The 17,099-nt window shown below is 38.6% G+C and overlaps 3 protein-coding genes across 4 annotated transcripts in view; 2 read left to right on the top strand and 1 right to left on the bottom strand.

Moving 5' to 3' along the window:
* The window catches only part of flna (filamin A, alpha (actin binding protein 280)), a 31,037-nt gene extending 27,178 nt beyond the window's left edge, over positions 1-3,859 (top strand). For both annotated transcript variants that reach the window (XM_034311887.2, XM_034311886.2), the window contains 7 exons: positions 69-206; positions 329-444; positions 1,289-1,421; positions 1,789-1,965; positions 2,084-2,302; positions 2,486-2,689; positions 2,821-3,859. In XM_034311887.2, coding sequence (XP_034167778.1) covers positions 69-206; positions 329-444; positions 1,289-1,421; positions 1,789-1,965; positions 2,084-2,302; positions 2,486-2,689; positions 2,821-3,005 — 1,172 coding nt within the window. In that variant the 3' untranslated portion in view covers positions 3,006-3,859. The remainder of the gene's footprint in view (positions 1-68; positions 207-328; positions 445-1,288; positions 1,422-1,788; positions 1,966-2,083; positions 2,303-2,485; positions 2,690-2,820) is intronic.
* Positions 3,860-5,481: 1,622 nt separating this feature from the next.
* emd (emerin) lies at positions 5,482-14,623 on the top strand. Its single transcript, XM_026921244.3, has 8 exons — positions 5,482-5,639; positions 5,767-5,854; positions 7,964-8,053; positions 11,436-11,528; positions 11,628-11,662; positions 11,749-11,780; positions 11,971-12,018; positions 13,993-14,623. Exons 3-8 carry the CDS (start codon positions 7,972-7,974, stop codon positions 14,237-14,239), a joined length of 537 nt encoding a protein of 178 aa, XP_026777045.1. The 5' UTR covers positions 5,482-5,639; positions 5,767-5,854; positions 7,964-7,971; the 3' UTR covers positions 14,240-14,623.
* Positions 14,624-14,762: 139 nt separating this feature from the next.
* On the bottom strand, positions 14,763-15,537 carry si:dkey-93l1.9 (uncharacterized protein LOC562339 homolog). The gene is given in 3 exon segments (XM_034312119.2): positions 14,763-15,178; positions 15,355-15,450; positions 15,453-15,537. Coding segments are annotated over 3 exon segments (300 nt in total). The 3' UTR covers positions 14,763-15,059.
* Between the last annotated feature and the right edge of the window lie 1,562 nt (positions 15,538-17,099).

The raw sequence follows: 17,099 nt of genomic DNA, 5'->3' as shown, positions 1-17,099 counted from the left end.
AGGATAATTCTATATACATATTTGTGTGAGGAGAGAAATTGACATTTTCCTCATCCTGCTTCCTTCAGCTGAGTTCAGCATATGGACTCGTGAGGCTGGAGCTGGAGGTTTATCCATCGCTGTGGAGGGACCTAGCAAAGCGGAGATCGCTTTTGAAGACCGTAAGGATGGCTCCAGTGGCGTCTCCTACATTGTCCAGGAGCCTGGTGAGAGAGTGGCAGAGTCCAGTTTAATCTGTTTAAACCTTGCACTCCTCGTTTTTTCTCATGACAAACAGTATAATGACTGTTAGTGATTATAGCTTACTGTTTTTGGACTTGCTTTGCAGGAGATTATGAAGTGTCCATCAAGTTCAACGATGAGCACATCCCTGACAGTCCCTTCGTGGTGCCTGTCGCCTCACCTTCTGATGATGCCCGTCGCCTTACTGTTGCCAGTCTTCAGGTGAGGCTTCGAGGAAGACAGACATTTGTCCACCCCAAACAATTCCCAGGCAACACTCAGCACAGCAGCACAAAATCTCAGGCACAGACCTTGTAGTAAAATCATGGGGAGAAGGGTGAAACGTTCTGAAAGATTTTGTTTGTTACTTGCTGTCAGCAGACACCTTATCTTTTTCATTTGTTTACTCATTCCATGTGAGCAACCATTAAGAAGGAGAAGAATTTAGTTGAATTTTTAATGTTTTGTTGACAGGTTTTCTTTGTTACATATCCACATAAGATTGGCTAGCTTAACATTTAATCAGCAAGATGGGATTTTGATAAAACTCTTTGTTTGTTTTATTTTTTTACTGTTTTATTTTTTTGTTTGTTTTATTTCACTCAGATATTCATTGTAATGTTGATAGTAATTTTGTGAAGATGTAAATCTAAGGGTCTAAGTGAGAATGTTATGCTGCTGCTGTGTTGAGGGTTGATGGGGTTTGCGGGATACTCCAGGACTGTTTGTATTTCTCGTGCCTTGTCCTAAAGGCTCCCAACAGTCTTAATCCCTCCCTACATGGCCTGCAGGGATGGAAGCCAGGGGCTAAAGAGTTAAAGAGAGCTCTTTTCTCCAAGTGTATATATATGTCTGCTCATTTCTGCAATAATAGTCTTTATTGGGATTTTTAATGTTGTCTCATATAGCCTCTCTTTAACTCTGTTAGCCCGAAGGTAAGCAATGTTAGTCCTACTGCTGTAGAATTTTAACCTTGTACTTAATGCTATATCCAGGGGCTTTTACCAACCCTACAGTGCTGTGTATTCTATGTCTAGTTGATTTGTGAAGTATTATGTGAATGCAGGAGTCCGGTTTAAAGGTGAACCAGCCTGCTTCTTTTGCTGTGAGTCTGAATGGAGCAAAGGGTGTCATAGACGCTAAAGTTCACAGCCCATCGGGGGCATTGGAAGAGTGCTGCGTCACTGAGATTGATGAAGGTAATAATCATGAACCATGGAGCTCAGCTGTCTTTGAGTGAAATCTTTACCCTTCCCTAAAGTATTTTTTTTAATGTACAAGTGCTATGCTGTGTTTGTTGCACAACTGTACGACTTGTACATGCCCAATTTTTTTATGAAAATCTCCATACTATGCAATACATGCAAAATGTACAGAGAAGTGTTTTTTTATTTTATTTTTTTTTAAATGCCTAAATGGTTAAAATGGCTTTCAGTCTTGGACTAATTATTAGCAGTTACTTTTGTATAGAAAAGCATGACATGCTGTACAAAGTATGCTTGACTGATGATAGTCAACTGATTGTACCCTGCTCCCCTCATATTTTTTTTTTTTTTGGTCTCACAGATAAGTATGCAGTGAGGTTCATTCCCAGGGAGAATGGTTTGTACCTGATTGATGTGAAATTCAATGGCTCTCACATCCCTGGAAGCCCCTTCAAGATCCGTGTGGGAGAGACAGGCCAGGCTGGAGACCCAGGCATGGTGTCTGCTTATGGGGCTGGTCTAGAGGGAGGCACTACTGGTATGTATATTCATCTTGTGTCTGTGTTCTGAGAAGCCTGAAGGTCTAGTTTGACATTTGTTTGAAAAAGAAATGTGAAATTTGACTTTTAAGTGCTCTTCTTTGTCCTCCTGTGCAGGATCACCATGTGAATTCATTGTGAACACAAGCTCAGCTGGTCCTGGAGCACTGGCTGTGACTATTGATGGACCCTCAAAGGTGAAGATGGACTGTCAGGAATGCCCAGAAGGATACAAGGTCACCTACACCCCAATGGCTCCTGGAAACTACCTAATTTCTATTAAATATGGCGGACCCTACCACATTGTTGGCAGCCCCTTCAAAGCTAAAATTACTGGTGAGAAATGTAGATTTCCTTAATCTGTTACATTGCCCAGTAAAGTGCTTTCCCTTAAACAGATAGAACATCTTTTTGGAAATTATTGTCTTGCTGGATGTGTTGCATTTGTCTCCTAGTGGTGTTATTTTGCTTTTTGCTTTTATGTCTACTTGTAGTTTCAATGACTCTTCTCTTGCTCAGGTTCCCGTCTGGTCACTAGCCACAGCATGCATGAGACATCTTCAGTATTGGTTGATCCTGTGACCCGCAGCGTGACCTCCACCCAGCAGGCAGCACCCGGCTGGGGCAGCTCCGATGCCAGCCGTGTGGTGGCTAAGGGCCTGGGGCTCACAAAGGGCTTCATCAACCAGAAAAATAGCTTCAGCGTGGACTGTAGCAAAGCAGGTATGTCTTGGTATGACTGTCAGGTTCACCTACAGTAGGAATTTGGCTAAGATGAACTTTCTCACTAGATAAAAACAAACTTCAACCTTTACTAAATTTACTGAGTTACTGTATTTTCCCTTATTTAACAGGACGAAACATGCTTCTGGTTGGAGTGGATGGTCCTAAAGTACCCTGTGAAGAGATTCTGGTTAAGCATCTTGGCAACCGGCTCTATAATGTGTCCTACCAGCTGAAAGAGAAGGGCGAGTACATCCTGGTGGTGAAATGGGGTGATGAGCATATTCCTGGGAGCCCATACCACATCACGGTCTAATGCCAATGCCTCAAGTATAAGCAGCCATCCACTGCAAGACTCCTGCATCCAAAAGATACATAAACACTGAATGTTCTCTTGCTGTTTCATTCTTTTCTCCTTTAGTTTGTACTACTTTTTTCAATTTGTCTGATTCCATACTCTAAGCACAGCCAGACTGTTCTTTTTCCATTGCATTCAGCAGTACTGTTTAAGCAGGTGCAGGTTATGGTGGCTCATATTCAAGGTCTACACCAGTGAGTTACTGATTGGACTTAATGTCACTGCAGCAGTGTACTTGCCTGTTTTAGGATAAGAGCTAAACTGCCATTAACAGCAGAAAGGATGAAGTGTTACATCCTCTGAAAGAGCACAGGTTTGCTTGCCAATAGGTGACAGGACAATAGTACTTCATACTACCGCTTGTGCCTTATACACAACGGGTTCAGAACTGGTGCCAGTTTTGTGGTTTTGCCCATTTTCTTTGGTGTGTGACTTCTATTTTCCATTGCACTTTGTAGAGCTGAGCACTGTCACCTTTCAATGATAAGAACCTTTTAACATCAGACTGAATTTTAGGACATTTGTGCCAATCATAAAGTAAATAAAAGGGAAACTATAGATTAATTGGGCCAGAGACAAATTAAAAGGGACAAGGATTTTGTCAGGAACTATTCTTGACTTACAAATGCAAATACTCAAGGTTTCATTTTTCCTTTGGAAAGATTCCTCCCTGTTGCACTTGCTCTCACTCATTTGTTTATGTCCTTGTATAACCAGTATTGCAGAAATAAAAAAAAAAAAATTAATAATGTTTTAAGACTGTTACAGTATTTTGATAATCAATAAAGTTTTGTCCTAAGTATTTTTGTCAATCCAAACTTGCAGCTTGTCTTGCTTTAGACATTTCTTTGACAGGCCTACAAACATGATTAAATTTTCTATTTTAGTTATCTACTTTTAATACTGAAGATTCAACATGCATGAGTGGAAAAAATCACTTGCATTTAAGATGGTTTTCCTCTTACTGTAATTAGCACATAAATACAGATTGTATCAGTTAATCTCAAGGAAAACAATATTACTGCAATGGACTGGCATCCTCACCAGTGTTCCTGGGAAAAGCTTTAGATCCACCAGCACAAAGTGAGAGTGAGTGAGTGAACACAATATTATTAAACCATGTAGCTACCTGATTTTGTTAGCATATGAAAATGGTCGTTACTATAAGACTAGTCCTAAACAAGCAATGAAATCAGATCAATATAATAAATTCCAGCTGATATTAATATTTACATATGCATTAAAATTAGCCTTTGCTAAGCTAGTTATGATCGTTTACCACTTATCAGAAGTTGTTATTGAGGAGGGAGAATGAGACCCTTCTGAAACACACACTGAATAATTCAAGCTGATAAACTATGCCTGCCAATAATTTTCCAGCTTCCTTTTTAATTGAATAATTAAATAATTTTGAATAATTCATTTAATATTGAATTCATTATTATTGAATAATTGACTAATAAATGTTTGAGATTTTCCAATTGCCTGACTGTTGTATTATTTTCCTTAAAAAACATATACAATGTGGCATTTAGAGTGGTAATTCAGAAAATTTCCTTTTTACAAGCACTTACCAGCTGCAAAGATGGTCTACCAGTTTGACCAACTCACCTTGTGTTTTGGCAGCTGGTATCTGGTCAGACCAAGCTGTAGGCTTTTTCAAAAAGGGAGGAATCTGAAGGACCAGATCTAACTAACTAACCAAATAAATAAATAATCATGGAATCTTTGCCTAATTCTTCTATAATTCATTCCTCTCTCTTCACTCTTGGGCTCCTCTATTACATTTATAATCGAAAGGCATTCTGATACCCTTGCCAAGTAGGCTGGCAGGCTGCAGCACTGTTAAAAACAAATAAGCAAAGTGATCTAAGTGGACTAACCATTAGCTTCTTTATCACCCCATGAACTGTTGAACAGAAGAATTATTGTCCTAGATGTCCTAGACCTTCGAGGAAAAAAAAAAAACATGGATTTTTCATGACCTGCCAAAAAGGAAATATATAATGAATTTTGATAAATATGGAATGAACATATACGCTCACCGGCCACTTTAATAGGAACACCTAATTGGACCACCCCTGCTCATTCATGCAATTATCCAATCAGCCGTTCATGTGGCAGCAGCACAGTGTAAAAAATCATGTCGAGAGCTAAAAGCTACCGTCTTGCATCAGAATGGGTAAAAAGGTCACCCCCACAAAACCCGAGTTTCAAACCTGGAGAAAAAAGCATACATAAAACGTCCCAGAGATGAAAACACAAACTCAGCGCTGATTTATTAATCCCGGTGTTACAGGAATCTGGATGTAAGTGTAGATCATTTAATACAAAAAGCCTTAGCAAAGCAGCTCGTAGGCAGAGCTTTACAGTAATGACGCAATTTCCTGAAACAGCGCTGTACAATAATAAAATGGCAGTCAGTGAATCATTTGGAAGCTTGATTTCAGGGAAGCTCACATTTCCAGTCTCACTCAAATTTACACTCCCATTTCATCCCATAACGTATGAGGGAGCCGCCCAACTCAGCTCAGCTCAGCTCAGCGTGTCTTGCTAGGAAAGTTAGCACATCCAACTGAAACGCGCCCACAGGTGAGTGCACCGTGTAAAAAATTAATACATTTACCTTGTGCTTCTTTTTTAAGAAGCACGAAACATCCGTAATTATTATGAACTCACACTTTTTATGCACAAGTTTTGTTTTTGCTTAATTTCGCAGAGCACTTAAGGTAGCAAGCTAGCTAACAATTACTAGCTTTGCTAACAACAACCAGCTGCGGACAGGGATTTTCCCACCACAAGTACAGGTCAGCTATTATTATTCTTATTCTTCTTATTATTATGTAGGTGACCTGGACGTCTTAGAAAGTCGTCTCGGAGTAATAAACACAGCGTTTCCTTTTCTACTTCCACAGTGTATTAAGCACAGTGGACGCTGTCCCTCATTGCTAATCCAGAGCGTATCGCGCATGTGTAGGAAGCAGTTCCAGATGTTCGAAGCTGTAATTAGTTTTATTTCCTTCCCTGGTTTTACACAAGATTAAAAGTTAGCTTGCTGCTCCATAAGCCTATGTCGTTGTAACCATCGCACACACTTTTATCAAAGACGACAATAATATTTCCTTCTGTTTAGGTTGTTTTCTCCTGTGCTGTAGCTATCTAAAAGTAGCTCAGTCAGCATTAACATATTTATGACTTTGGACTTCAAGGACAAAATTAGCCTTCATATAGATTTCAGAATGTATTTATTTTACAGTAGTCTACAGAGTTACATTTTGGCTTTCTTCTATTTGGCTATTGCAATAGGCAAATGGAAAAGAAAACACAAAGCATGACATTATCAAGAGAATAAACGGTGTACATGTTTTTCTGCTGATGTGAAGCTCAGATGGTGAGGATAATGTCAAACTACAGCTAAGGAAGGCATTTATCCATTAAAATTTAAACAATAAAATGTCTGCCCTGCTGAAAAAACTATAGTAACCATCACAGAAATTCTAATGGTTTCCACTAGAAATACCACAACAAGCCACCAGCAAACCATTAAAACCATTACTATTGCCATTATTGGTCCTTAATTGTATCCACTTGACATAACATGCCACCAATAGAACGCAACAAATTACCAGTAGAGACCCACAGGGACCATTATAGTTTCCATTAAAACAAATACAAAAATTCCCATTATGACCATTACAACCATTACATTAAAACCATTACAAATTCTATGAGGGTTTCTGTTTTGTTTTTTGTTGTTGTTTTTTTCAGCAGGATGAGTATTCTAATGCATCACTTAACAGTTGGTAGAGAGAATGGTTTTTATTTCTGTTTGGTATACAGTAAAGCTGCGTTTGTGCTTTGTAAAAAAAAAGTGTCACATTTTAAACATCTAAAACTGGAATCTAGAACTGAAATATATTTATTTACCTATTTAATATATATTAAATTTATTTTTTCTTAAAGTGATGAGTAAAATATTGCATTTGTTTAAATAACAAATGACCACAATAAACTATACAAGCCTTTATTCATAGCATATAGACTAATTGGCTGTTCAGAAGTCCCACCCACCCAGCACTCAGTCATGTTAATTGATTTATTGTTTATTGTTCAAGCTTTATTGATTATTAGAAATCATTATATTTACATTATAAATTAGATTTGCAGTACTCAATTACTCTGTTGTCATGAGATAATATCACCTAAGTTAAAAAATTACAGTCACAGCATTTGACGAACAGAGCATTGGTATCGCTCTTGACTTGCCTGATCACTCTCTGCTCATAAATCATCAATGAAATAATTTAAATAATCACAGTTTATTTCATTGGGTTTTATTCTGTTGGCTAAATTTCATATATTATTAGCATTGAAAAAAAAATTCTGCTGCCATCTCTACAGTAATAGTGCAGATAATTTGCCATCCAAATTTATACTGTTTACAAATCGAATCTGTTAGGCGTATGTCTGTTTTTTGCTGTGTCAAATCATCACCAGCTTGATCAAAGCAAAACATTCAATGCATAAGGAAAGCACGCTTAGCTAGTAAGGTAATTAAAACATGTTTGGGTAAACTGGCTCCTCATCTACCTAATCTACCTCTGGAGGCAGATAGCATAGGCAAGGTTAGAACATTAATATGTTTGTTAGAACATTTGTACATTGTTTTGGTAAACTATACTATGTTACTATACTAAGTAGAGGTATCAAAGTACGTTATAGGCAGAAAAAACTCAACCACAGAATTAAACTATCAGGGATGTACTCTGCAACTCACTTAGTTTTAGCTGAACTTTGGCTACACTGCTGTATAACTTTTGATCCATGAAAAAAAAAATCATTTAAAAATCTTTTTTTTCCAAACATTTACATGTAAGTAACTTGACTTTTTTTCACAATCTTTTTGTGATTTGTAGTTACAGTCATGTCCTCATTAAGCTCCAAGTCTTCTGACGAGCTCTGTAAACTTTTGGATGAATATGGGATTAACCATGGACCCATTGTTGGTAAGAGAAATTTGTATTCTAATAAAAAAAAATGTAACGGTGGTTTAAAAACCAAAGTTCCATACATAGGGGACTATGTACGCTAGCACCACGTTGGTTGTGCCTTTGTCAGTAGATGTTCGTGGACGTCCACTTCTCGGTTGGTCCGCAACACTTTCAGTCATTTTGAATTTGTTAAGAAGTTTGGCAACAGTGTCGTGTGTGATGTGCTTGCCATGTTTCCTGTTAAAGTCCATCACAACCTTGCGACAGCTTCCTGATACAGCCATGAGAATGATTTCAATATATTCTTCTTTTGTCAAAGCCATTCTTACAGACTATCTGGAAAAATTATATGTAATATAAACCATGTATGAAAAATGGAAGACATTTTGATAAAAAGTGTTATTTTCCCCTATGTATGGAGACTTTTGGGACACCCTGTAGTTTATGATAAAACCTAGCGTTCAGAAAATATTTTCTCTTAATACTATATCTTCTCTTTTCCACTATTTGAAGAACACCAGTTATCTACTTTTCACATATCCTTAAAATTAATTTTTTTTTTACTCTCTTATTTTACATGCCCAGTTTTTTGCTTAACTTGTCAAAAGTTGTGGTGTATACATTTCCTGCTTCAGTCACACCACAGGACATTTTTAAAATAAATTAGGTTAAAAAAGCAAAATACCAATAATAATAATAAAAAAAAAAAAAACTCTGTCTTTGGAACTGAAAATTATTTTTAAAATTTGGGTAGTTGTAATCATGGCAGCTGGTCTTTTCTACTAAAATAACTAAAGATAGTACAGCTATTGCTTATTCTGTTATGATTTATGGTTCCTGGGCAGTGAATATCACTTGGGCACCTTCTTTTGTGTATGCGCACACTTACTGAGACCTTCAACACACAGGTCACAAGTTACTATATGACATAGTATTTCATATGAATACTGACATTGTTTCCTTTTCTTCTTCATGCCTCATACACCTTGGAGCTATCTGCAAAACAGCTTATGGCTATTATGGCACTACAGATAGTCTGTTCTCCAAAGGTGCTGATAACTCAGTCTATGAGTTAGCTACTAACTGTTCTGTTGCTCAATATGGCCCTCTCCTCTCAGTCCTTCACCGTGTGCGGTTTTCCTCTGTGGTCCGAGTTTGCTTAATTGTTGAGTGGTCCTCACACCCCATGGCGTGCTCTCCAACACTGAGCTTGTGATGTTAGCTGCACTCTGGTTACACTCATACAGGGGCCAGAATTGAGTATCTCCACTAAGTTGGGTCTCCCACTGTGCTTTGGCTTAGTTGCAGACCCCCACAGACTCCTGACTGCTGGGCCTGTGGCTGAGCACAGTTAATTCAGTCGAGTGGGTCTCGACTGCCCACTGAGCTGGAGACATTAGCCAAAACACTACAGCATTAGTACCACTACAACATGGGTTGGAGTGGGGTGTCCCGCCTCACGCCTTCATTCTCCCTGCTGGGAAGGGTCTCCCTATGAATATCCATTTAGTCTTTTCACACGCATCTCGGTCTAGCTAACTAACAGGCCTGTGGCGCAGCACTGCTAAAGTGTTTAGGCTGGAGTTGGATTCTCTCCAATAACCCCTCCACCAAGCAGTTCTTTTCCCAGCTCCCACACCCCCTAGCATTTAAAGACTATCAGGCCTATGACTACATGCTGCTAGTGTGTTCAATTGTTTTTTTTCTTCTTCAAAATAAAACAAGATTATCTTGTTACCAAGATACCAAGTTAAGTGGGCTCCACTATACGTAGCTTCAGCTCTGACTAATGAGCCAGGCTGCAGGACTCGCACTGCACTCACTCATTGCACTCCGCTTGCAGATTTAGACCCTGATCCAGAGTCGAATCTGACCCAAGTGTTTCAACCTAAGCAGCCTGCTAGTCGTTAATTCCTGTGCCTGACAACAATTGATAAGCAAAGAAAGAGGCCAAGAAAGGTATATGACTCTCTTTCTTGTTGTGTGGATGGACACTATACAGTTAAACCAATCATCAGGACAGGGCAAGGTTGGATGGTGTGCTGTGCCTTGTATGAGAGCTCCTTAGGTGAGCCTACACATTGGCACATATACCCAGGGCAGTAACATCTGTACCCAGAATTGGTGTCCCAAATTTGGGAAAAGTTGGTCAAGGCACAGAATGAAGCCTTCACCAATGCCAAATCGACCTTTCATTGACTGTGGTTCTTGCTGACGTAGCTGCATAGTCTGATTGGTCAAGACACACTGACCAATGACTGGGCTCATAGCTCAGCAGTCAGGCCATAGACTCCTGTTTTATGGCTCCAAAGTAGCCTGTGAAACTTTAGTTTCCACTGATATTCTCACTAGTGGTCAGAACACCTAGGCAGCTTTCTTTGGGAATAGATTTGTTGTCCTAAATTGGTGGAAAGATTTGCCACGCTCTTAGTAGTTAGCACGCTTGCCTCACACCTCCAGGGTTGGGGGTTCGATTCCCGCCTTGTGTGTGTGGAGTTTGCATATTCTCTCCGTGCTTCGGGGGGTTTCCTCCGGCCATGCCAGTTACCTCCCCAGTCCAAAGATATGTCCGTAGTGTGTGAATCAGTATGTGTGTGTGCGATTGTGCCCTGCGATGGATTGGCACCCCGTCTAGGGTGTCCCCTGCCTTGAGTCCCCTGGGATAGGCTTCAGGCTGCCCGCGAGCCTGTGTAGGATAAGCAGTACAGAAAATGGATGGATGGATTTGCCACCCTCGGCCAGGTTACCTGTGTGGCCTCTCTGAGTGAAGTGCAGGTTGAAGGCTACAACTAAGCAGTCCAGGAATCACTCCTGAAAGTAAGACGAACTAGGACACTAGTTCGTTCTTGTATGCCTTGTACGTTCTCAGGTGGAAACTGTTCTATGAATGGTGTGGACCTCATCATCTGGATCTGGTGCTCTGGCCAGATTCTAGAGTACTAGCTGTCCTTCAGGAAGGTCCCCATCTACACTAAACCTGTATGTGGCACCCATTGCACCACATTACAGCACTGTGGATGGCATCTTACTTGGGGCTTATGTACTTATTACAACCTTGAAGCATTCCATGAGATAGAACCTGGTGATCATTCCTTGTTCTTTGCCCAGTCTGCACACTACAGTACTATCCGGACTGGAATGCGGCAATTCGGTCATCAGATCAATGGTCAGTTTATGTCACAGAGGAAAGACATGGGAACTCTGACTAAACAGAGACTGAGTAATGGCATATAGTAACATTGTGACCTTATTGAAGGCCTTGACATGTGCACATGCCAGGATGATATCCAGGTGATATTCACCATCCCTGGCTCTTAATTGGTGTTCACAGAGCGCAGTTTCATGTATAACTTGCATTTTCTAACATGTATGTATGCTGACATTGTTCTCTGTTAAGACTCTACCAGGAAGCTTTATGAGAAGAAGCTGGCAGAGGCCATGGCCAAAAACACCAAGTCGTCTTCTGACAAGACATTCTACAGAGAAGAACGTAACAGCCTAATAGTTAAACATACAGTATTGAAACATCATATTCCAATTTTTGGGAACTTGCTCTGACCTGGTTGATCCATTTTTTGTTTTTTCACAGAGGAAGAGATCACATATGTTACATATCATCCACCAGTAAGTTCGAGGAGCAGTATCTTGAGTACAGTTGCATATGTCTTCTAGTGATTTGTACGTGGGTCTAATCTCTACCATATTGTTAGTTGCAGGTGCGACATGAAAACTTTGGAGATGGGTAAGTTCAGTGTGTATACTTTGTACATATATCTATATATACAGTTTAACACACTAATTATAGACTAATATTTTTATCATATTATTATTATTATTATTATAAACTAATAATAGAGGCAGCTAGGCAATATTTTTATGGGTAAACCTTCTTTCTAGTGCACAGATAATGACACAGTAATACGTTTTTGTAGAATAAGAAGAACAAGGACCACTGAGAACGCTGGTGACGTGGAGGATGAGTAAGATTTCTTTGACAAGTTGTTGTCTTGTCAAATCTCACACGCTATCTCTTCTAATTTGCACATTTTAACGTTTGTATGCCCTCCAGAATTATTGTCACTCTTCTTGAAAAAAACAACAAATGCAATAAGTAATATTTTATCACCTCCCCCATGCAGAACATTTCGAGCTACTTTACATTCATAGGTTTCAATTCACACCACAGTTTTTCAGTAGGTTTCAAATCCAGAGAATGAGTTGATCACTGAAAAACACTGATTTTGTGTTTCTTTAACAATTTCGCTGTTGATTTGGAAGTATGTTTGGCTTATCACCTTGCTAAAAGCTATATCTATGGCTAAGTCAGAACCTCCTGGCAGAAGTTTTTTTTTTTTTTTAAATTTACGTCAATACATTAGTTTGGGTGTCTGGTTTGAAAAAGTGGATGACACATGCAGTTGAAATCATTCTTATGCAGTGACAGAATATGTGGTAATTGCCAGTAATATTGTCTTGTAGTTTGTGACCTGTTATTTAATTACACCTAGTTAAAAGTTCTGTAGTAGTGTTAGTTGATTGAAATGCTGGAAAGAAATAATTTTTTATAACCTTTTCGTTGTATTTAATGTGTTTTTAAAATAACCCAAACTACTTGATTAATCAAAAAAGAATCGATAGATCAAAATAATTCTAAGTTGCAGATACATTTAGCAGAACTCATGATACCATCAATTTTCACAAAAGCCCCAGAGCTACAAAACAGCCCCAAACCATATATTACAGTGGAAACCAAGTGCTTTTACTTGTATGCTTTTGTTGCCAAACACGTTGATTGTGTGCAGACCAAAAAGTTTGCTTTTGGTCTCATCTACAGTGCGAGCTGTAGTTCCCACAAGTTCTCCAACAGCTGTGGTTCTCACAAAACCTTAAAACTTTTTACTCTCCTTCGCCATCCTTCTTATTGTGTGGAGGGACAGTTGGACAGGGGAACCATTTCAGCCATGAATTTTTTTAGGTTCCAAATTGTGCTTAATGATATTTTAACTGCTTATGTATTTTTATATCAATTACCTGATTGGTGCAGGACAACAACTATCCATTTCTTTTGTGTTGAATGCTGTTTTCCCATGGTAATGGATGAGCTGCCTCAATGCCTTGCTGCCTGTGCTGCTGTCTTATCAGTCATACCAAGTTTCCTGGCTACTGACATACACTGTCACTTAATCAGTTAAGCAAGATGAAGTAAATTGTTGTTGGGGGAAAACAGCAAATATTCTGGGACTACACCAGTCATTTAAAAAAAAATAAAAAATTACAGATAAGTTATTTGTCCACAAACTGCTCTCTCTCTTCCTGTTTTTTTTCTGCTTCCATGCTGATGCACTGGGTTACAGGATATGTAGTACCGCAAAGGATAGATGTATGCTGCCTTCAAAAATTGGCCAGATGAAGACAGCTCAGAATGCAATGTTCTTTGCAAACTTGACACCTTCATGCTTACAAATACAGCCTTAGTAAGCAGCATTTTACATTTAAGACCCACCCAAAGGGATGTTACATGTGTACAGCCTTATATTTCTACCCCAGGGAAACAGGATATGGTTAAAATAGAGAAAATGAAAAATAATGCAGGTTTTTCAAGAATCACAAATTGTATGCATGTATTTTATAATATTCCTTAGGGGTGTAACTGTGGCACAAAATACTATTATTTAAAAGGTTAGTTCTAATGAGACATAGTTATATTAGAAAATATACATATCTCATATTATTTAAGTATAATTGATAAGAATAATGTGTATAACAATTACTTCTGTACATTTTTTTATGAATGGTTCCAAAACTTCTGGAGGGCACTGTACATCTAACTATAATTTCCTCCCCAAGCCCTGTATCCTATACTCACTCACATCTCTTCTTCATCCCTCTCTCCATCCATTTTCACATGCCTTTTTTATTTGAATCCAACTTTGGAAAAATTAATCCATCACAAGGCCTATCGTCAGCTACACTCGAACATCCTACCAGAGTGCACCCCGATCTAGATCAACAGCCTACACGAGCAAGTCAAGCCTGCAGGATGATAATCCAGGAACAGTCAAATCTGAGGGGAGCAAATCTGGTGGTGTGCCAGGATGGCTTCGTGTGTTGGTTTTCATCATCATTGCAGTGTTTCTTTATTATGTGTATTCAAACATGGAGTCCGCAGACGAAAACCCTTTTAAAAAGATTGAATCATAAGTAGATAACCATTTATTCCATACAAATGAAGATATACCAAAAATGCTAATTTTTCCCCTTGAGGTGATCTATTCCAGTGTTCATTACAACATTATAAGCACAAATAGCTGGTTTTGATTTGATTAGGAACTTTATATATTTACAGATTTTATATTAGATGTACTAGGCTCATGAACATAGTTTTACATTAACATGGTTAACGTGTGTTGTGCATTTTCTTTCTTTTTTTTCTTTTTTTTGGCTTTTTAATTCACATGTATTCAAAATGATATGGCTGTTGTTCATCAGACTATTAATAGCCATAATTTTATATTAAAAAAGAGCCTTGTTGAATGTAAGAAAATAAGTAACAGGCCATTATAAAATAAAATTGTGTCCAAAACATTTGTTGTCTGTCTACCAGTGTGCCTAGAGCAACCTAAGTAACTAACGCTTTAAAATTTGTGCTGAATTTCATGTTTTTAAATGAACATTTATGTTTTTGTATGCTTTCTAAGAATTTTATTCATTAGCAGGCAGCATATAATGTTTGAATATAATTTAATCATCCCCAGAAGAGTCCATTTGAGGACTGGCAGCATCCATTAAATAACTCCTAAAAGTGAACAAAAGTGACATAGCAATAGGTAAGCAGAGCAATATGTGGAGACAGTACATAACACAAATGGATGCACCCAGTTTATGAGCTGCATGGCACCTCACAAATTAACATATTTTACTGTTATACACTGCTAACATATACATGCATTATCCTAAATTATAGATTCCACTATTAATAAAGATCTACATTTGGAAATAACCAACAAAAAATTGTGCACCGTCACTGACCAGAATCAAAGCCCAAGGCAATGATGAGAGTAATTTAGATGAAAACTGTAGCCACATTGTTTAACATGTTCAGTTTAGGTTGCTTCCTTTCATCATTCAGGTTATGTTTCACTAAGGATTAGAAAGGTTAAAAAAAAAAAAAAAAAACTTGAAAATGAGTCAGCTCCATAGAGCTGCAAGTCTGCGAAAAATGTTTATTATTATTTCTAACAATAATAACAACAACAATAATAATAATTATTATTATTTATTTTTTATTTATTTATTTTCTTAAATCCTAAACCTACCAATGAAGATCAGAAGGAGGCCAGCAATGACCTGGAGTATGAGAGACAGAATGATGAGTGCAATGAGATGGAATCATTACTCAGGCCTGCAGTGCCAGTCTTTAGCTGAGAGGAGTTGGCCATTAGTAGAGCTATGTCAAGCATGCTCTGAGCTGTACTCTTCTTAGTGGCATAATGGTTCATGTCCAGGTGCCAGTGGGCCTTTTGTCTCTGGTCCTTAGTTTACAAAGGTTTGTGGGATTAAAGGAATTACTGAGGATGGCATAAGGATTTATATCTTCACTGATTGTAGGTTTCCATGGAAATTTCAAATGAAAGTCAATTCTAGAGAAACAAATCACAGCATAAGTGGTTCCAGTAAAAAGTAGTAAGCAATGCCATTACAATTTAAATACACTATATGGCCAATAGTATGTGGACACCTGACCTTCACATTCATGTGTGAGCTTTCCCCAAACTGTTGACACAAAGTTTGAAGCACACAATTGTCTAGAATGTCTTTGTATGCTGTAGCATTAAGAATTCCTTTCACTGGAATAAAGGGGACCAGACATAGTCCTGCATGACAATGCACCTGTGCACAAAGAGAGGTCCATAAAGACATGGTTTGTCAAGCTTGGTATGGAAGAACCTTACTGGCCTGTACAAAGCCCGATGTTCAACCCCAGTGAACACCTTTGGGATGAACTGGAATGTTGACTGCACGCCAGACCGTTTCACCTGACATCATTGCCTGACCTCCCTAATTCTCTTGTGGCTGAATGAGCAGAAATCCCTATAGCTACGTTTTAAAATGTAGTAGAAAGCCTTCCCAGAAGAGTGGAGGTTATTACAACAGCTAAAGGTGAGGGCTAAATCTGGAATGGGATGTTCAAAAAGCACATATAGGATTGGTCAGGTGTCCACTTACTTTTGGCCATGTAGTGAAGCTTAGCAAGTAAGAGTGTGGCTTTGTGGTAGTCCACTTACACCTAATTAGCATGAGGTGAGACTGTCTTTGAGTACATCAGCATGAGATAAAACCTGTTTGAAGACTTAGTCTAAAAATTGGATTAACTTGGACATACATTCCCCTCCAAAAGTATTAGAATTGCAAGGCCAATTCTTCATTTTTGCTATACACTGAAGACATTCGGGTTTGAGATCAAAAGATGAATACGAGCTGATAGAACTTCAGCTTTCATTTCCTGATATTTACATCTTGATGTGTTAAATAGCTTAGAACATGGCACCTTTGGTGGCAGACCACCCACGGTTCAGATGAGCAAAACTATTGGAACAGATAGACTTAAAGTAAATAACACTTAATATTTGGCTGCATATCCCTTGCTTGCAATAACTGCCTCAAGCTGGTGACCCACTGACAACATCAAACTGTTGCATTCTTCTTTTGTGATGCTTTTCCAGGCTTGTACTGCAGCTTCTTTCAGTTGTTGTTTGTTTTGGGGGGTTTCTCAATTCAGTCTCCTCTTCAGGAGATGAAATTTATGCTCAATGGGGTTAAGGTCTGGTGATTGACTTTACCTGTTTAAAAACTTCCACTTTTTTCCCCCTGATGAAGTCGTTTGCTGTGTTGGCAGTGTGTTTTGGGTCATTGTCTTCCTGCATGATAAAGTTCCTCCCAATTAGATTGGAGGCATTTCTCTATAAATTGGCAGATAGAATGTTTCTGTAGACTTCTGAATTCATTCTGTTGCTACTACCTTCATGTTGGTTTATCCTTTCAAACAACAAATGCAGTCTTC

Source organism: Pangasianodon hypophthalmus, chromosome 16, assembly GCF_027358585.1.
Source record: "Pangasianodon hypophthalmus isolate fPanHyp1 chromosome 16, fPanHyp1.pri, whole genome shotgun sequence".
Classification (NCBI taxonomy): domain Eukaryota; kingdom Metazoa; phylum Chordata; class Actinopteri; order Siluriformes; family Pangasiidae; genus Pangasianodon; species Pangasianodon hypophthalmus.
Note: the sequence above shows the minus strand (reverse complement) of the source record. Positions and strands in the feature narration are given on the sequence as shown.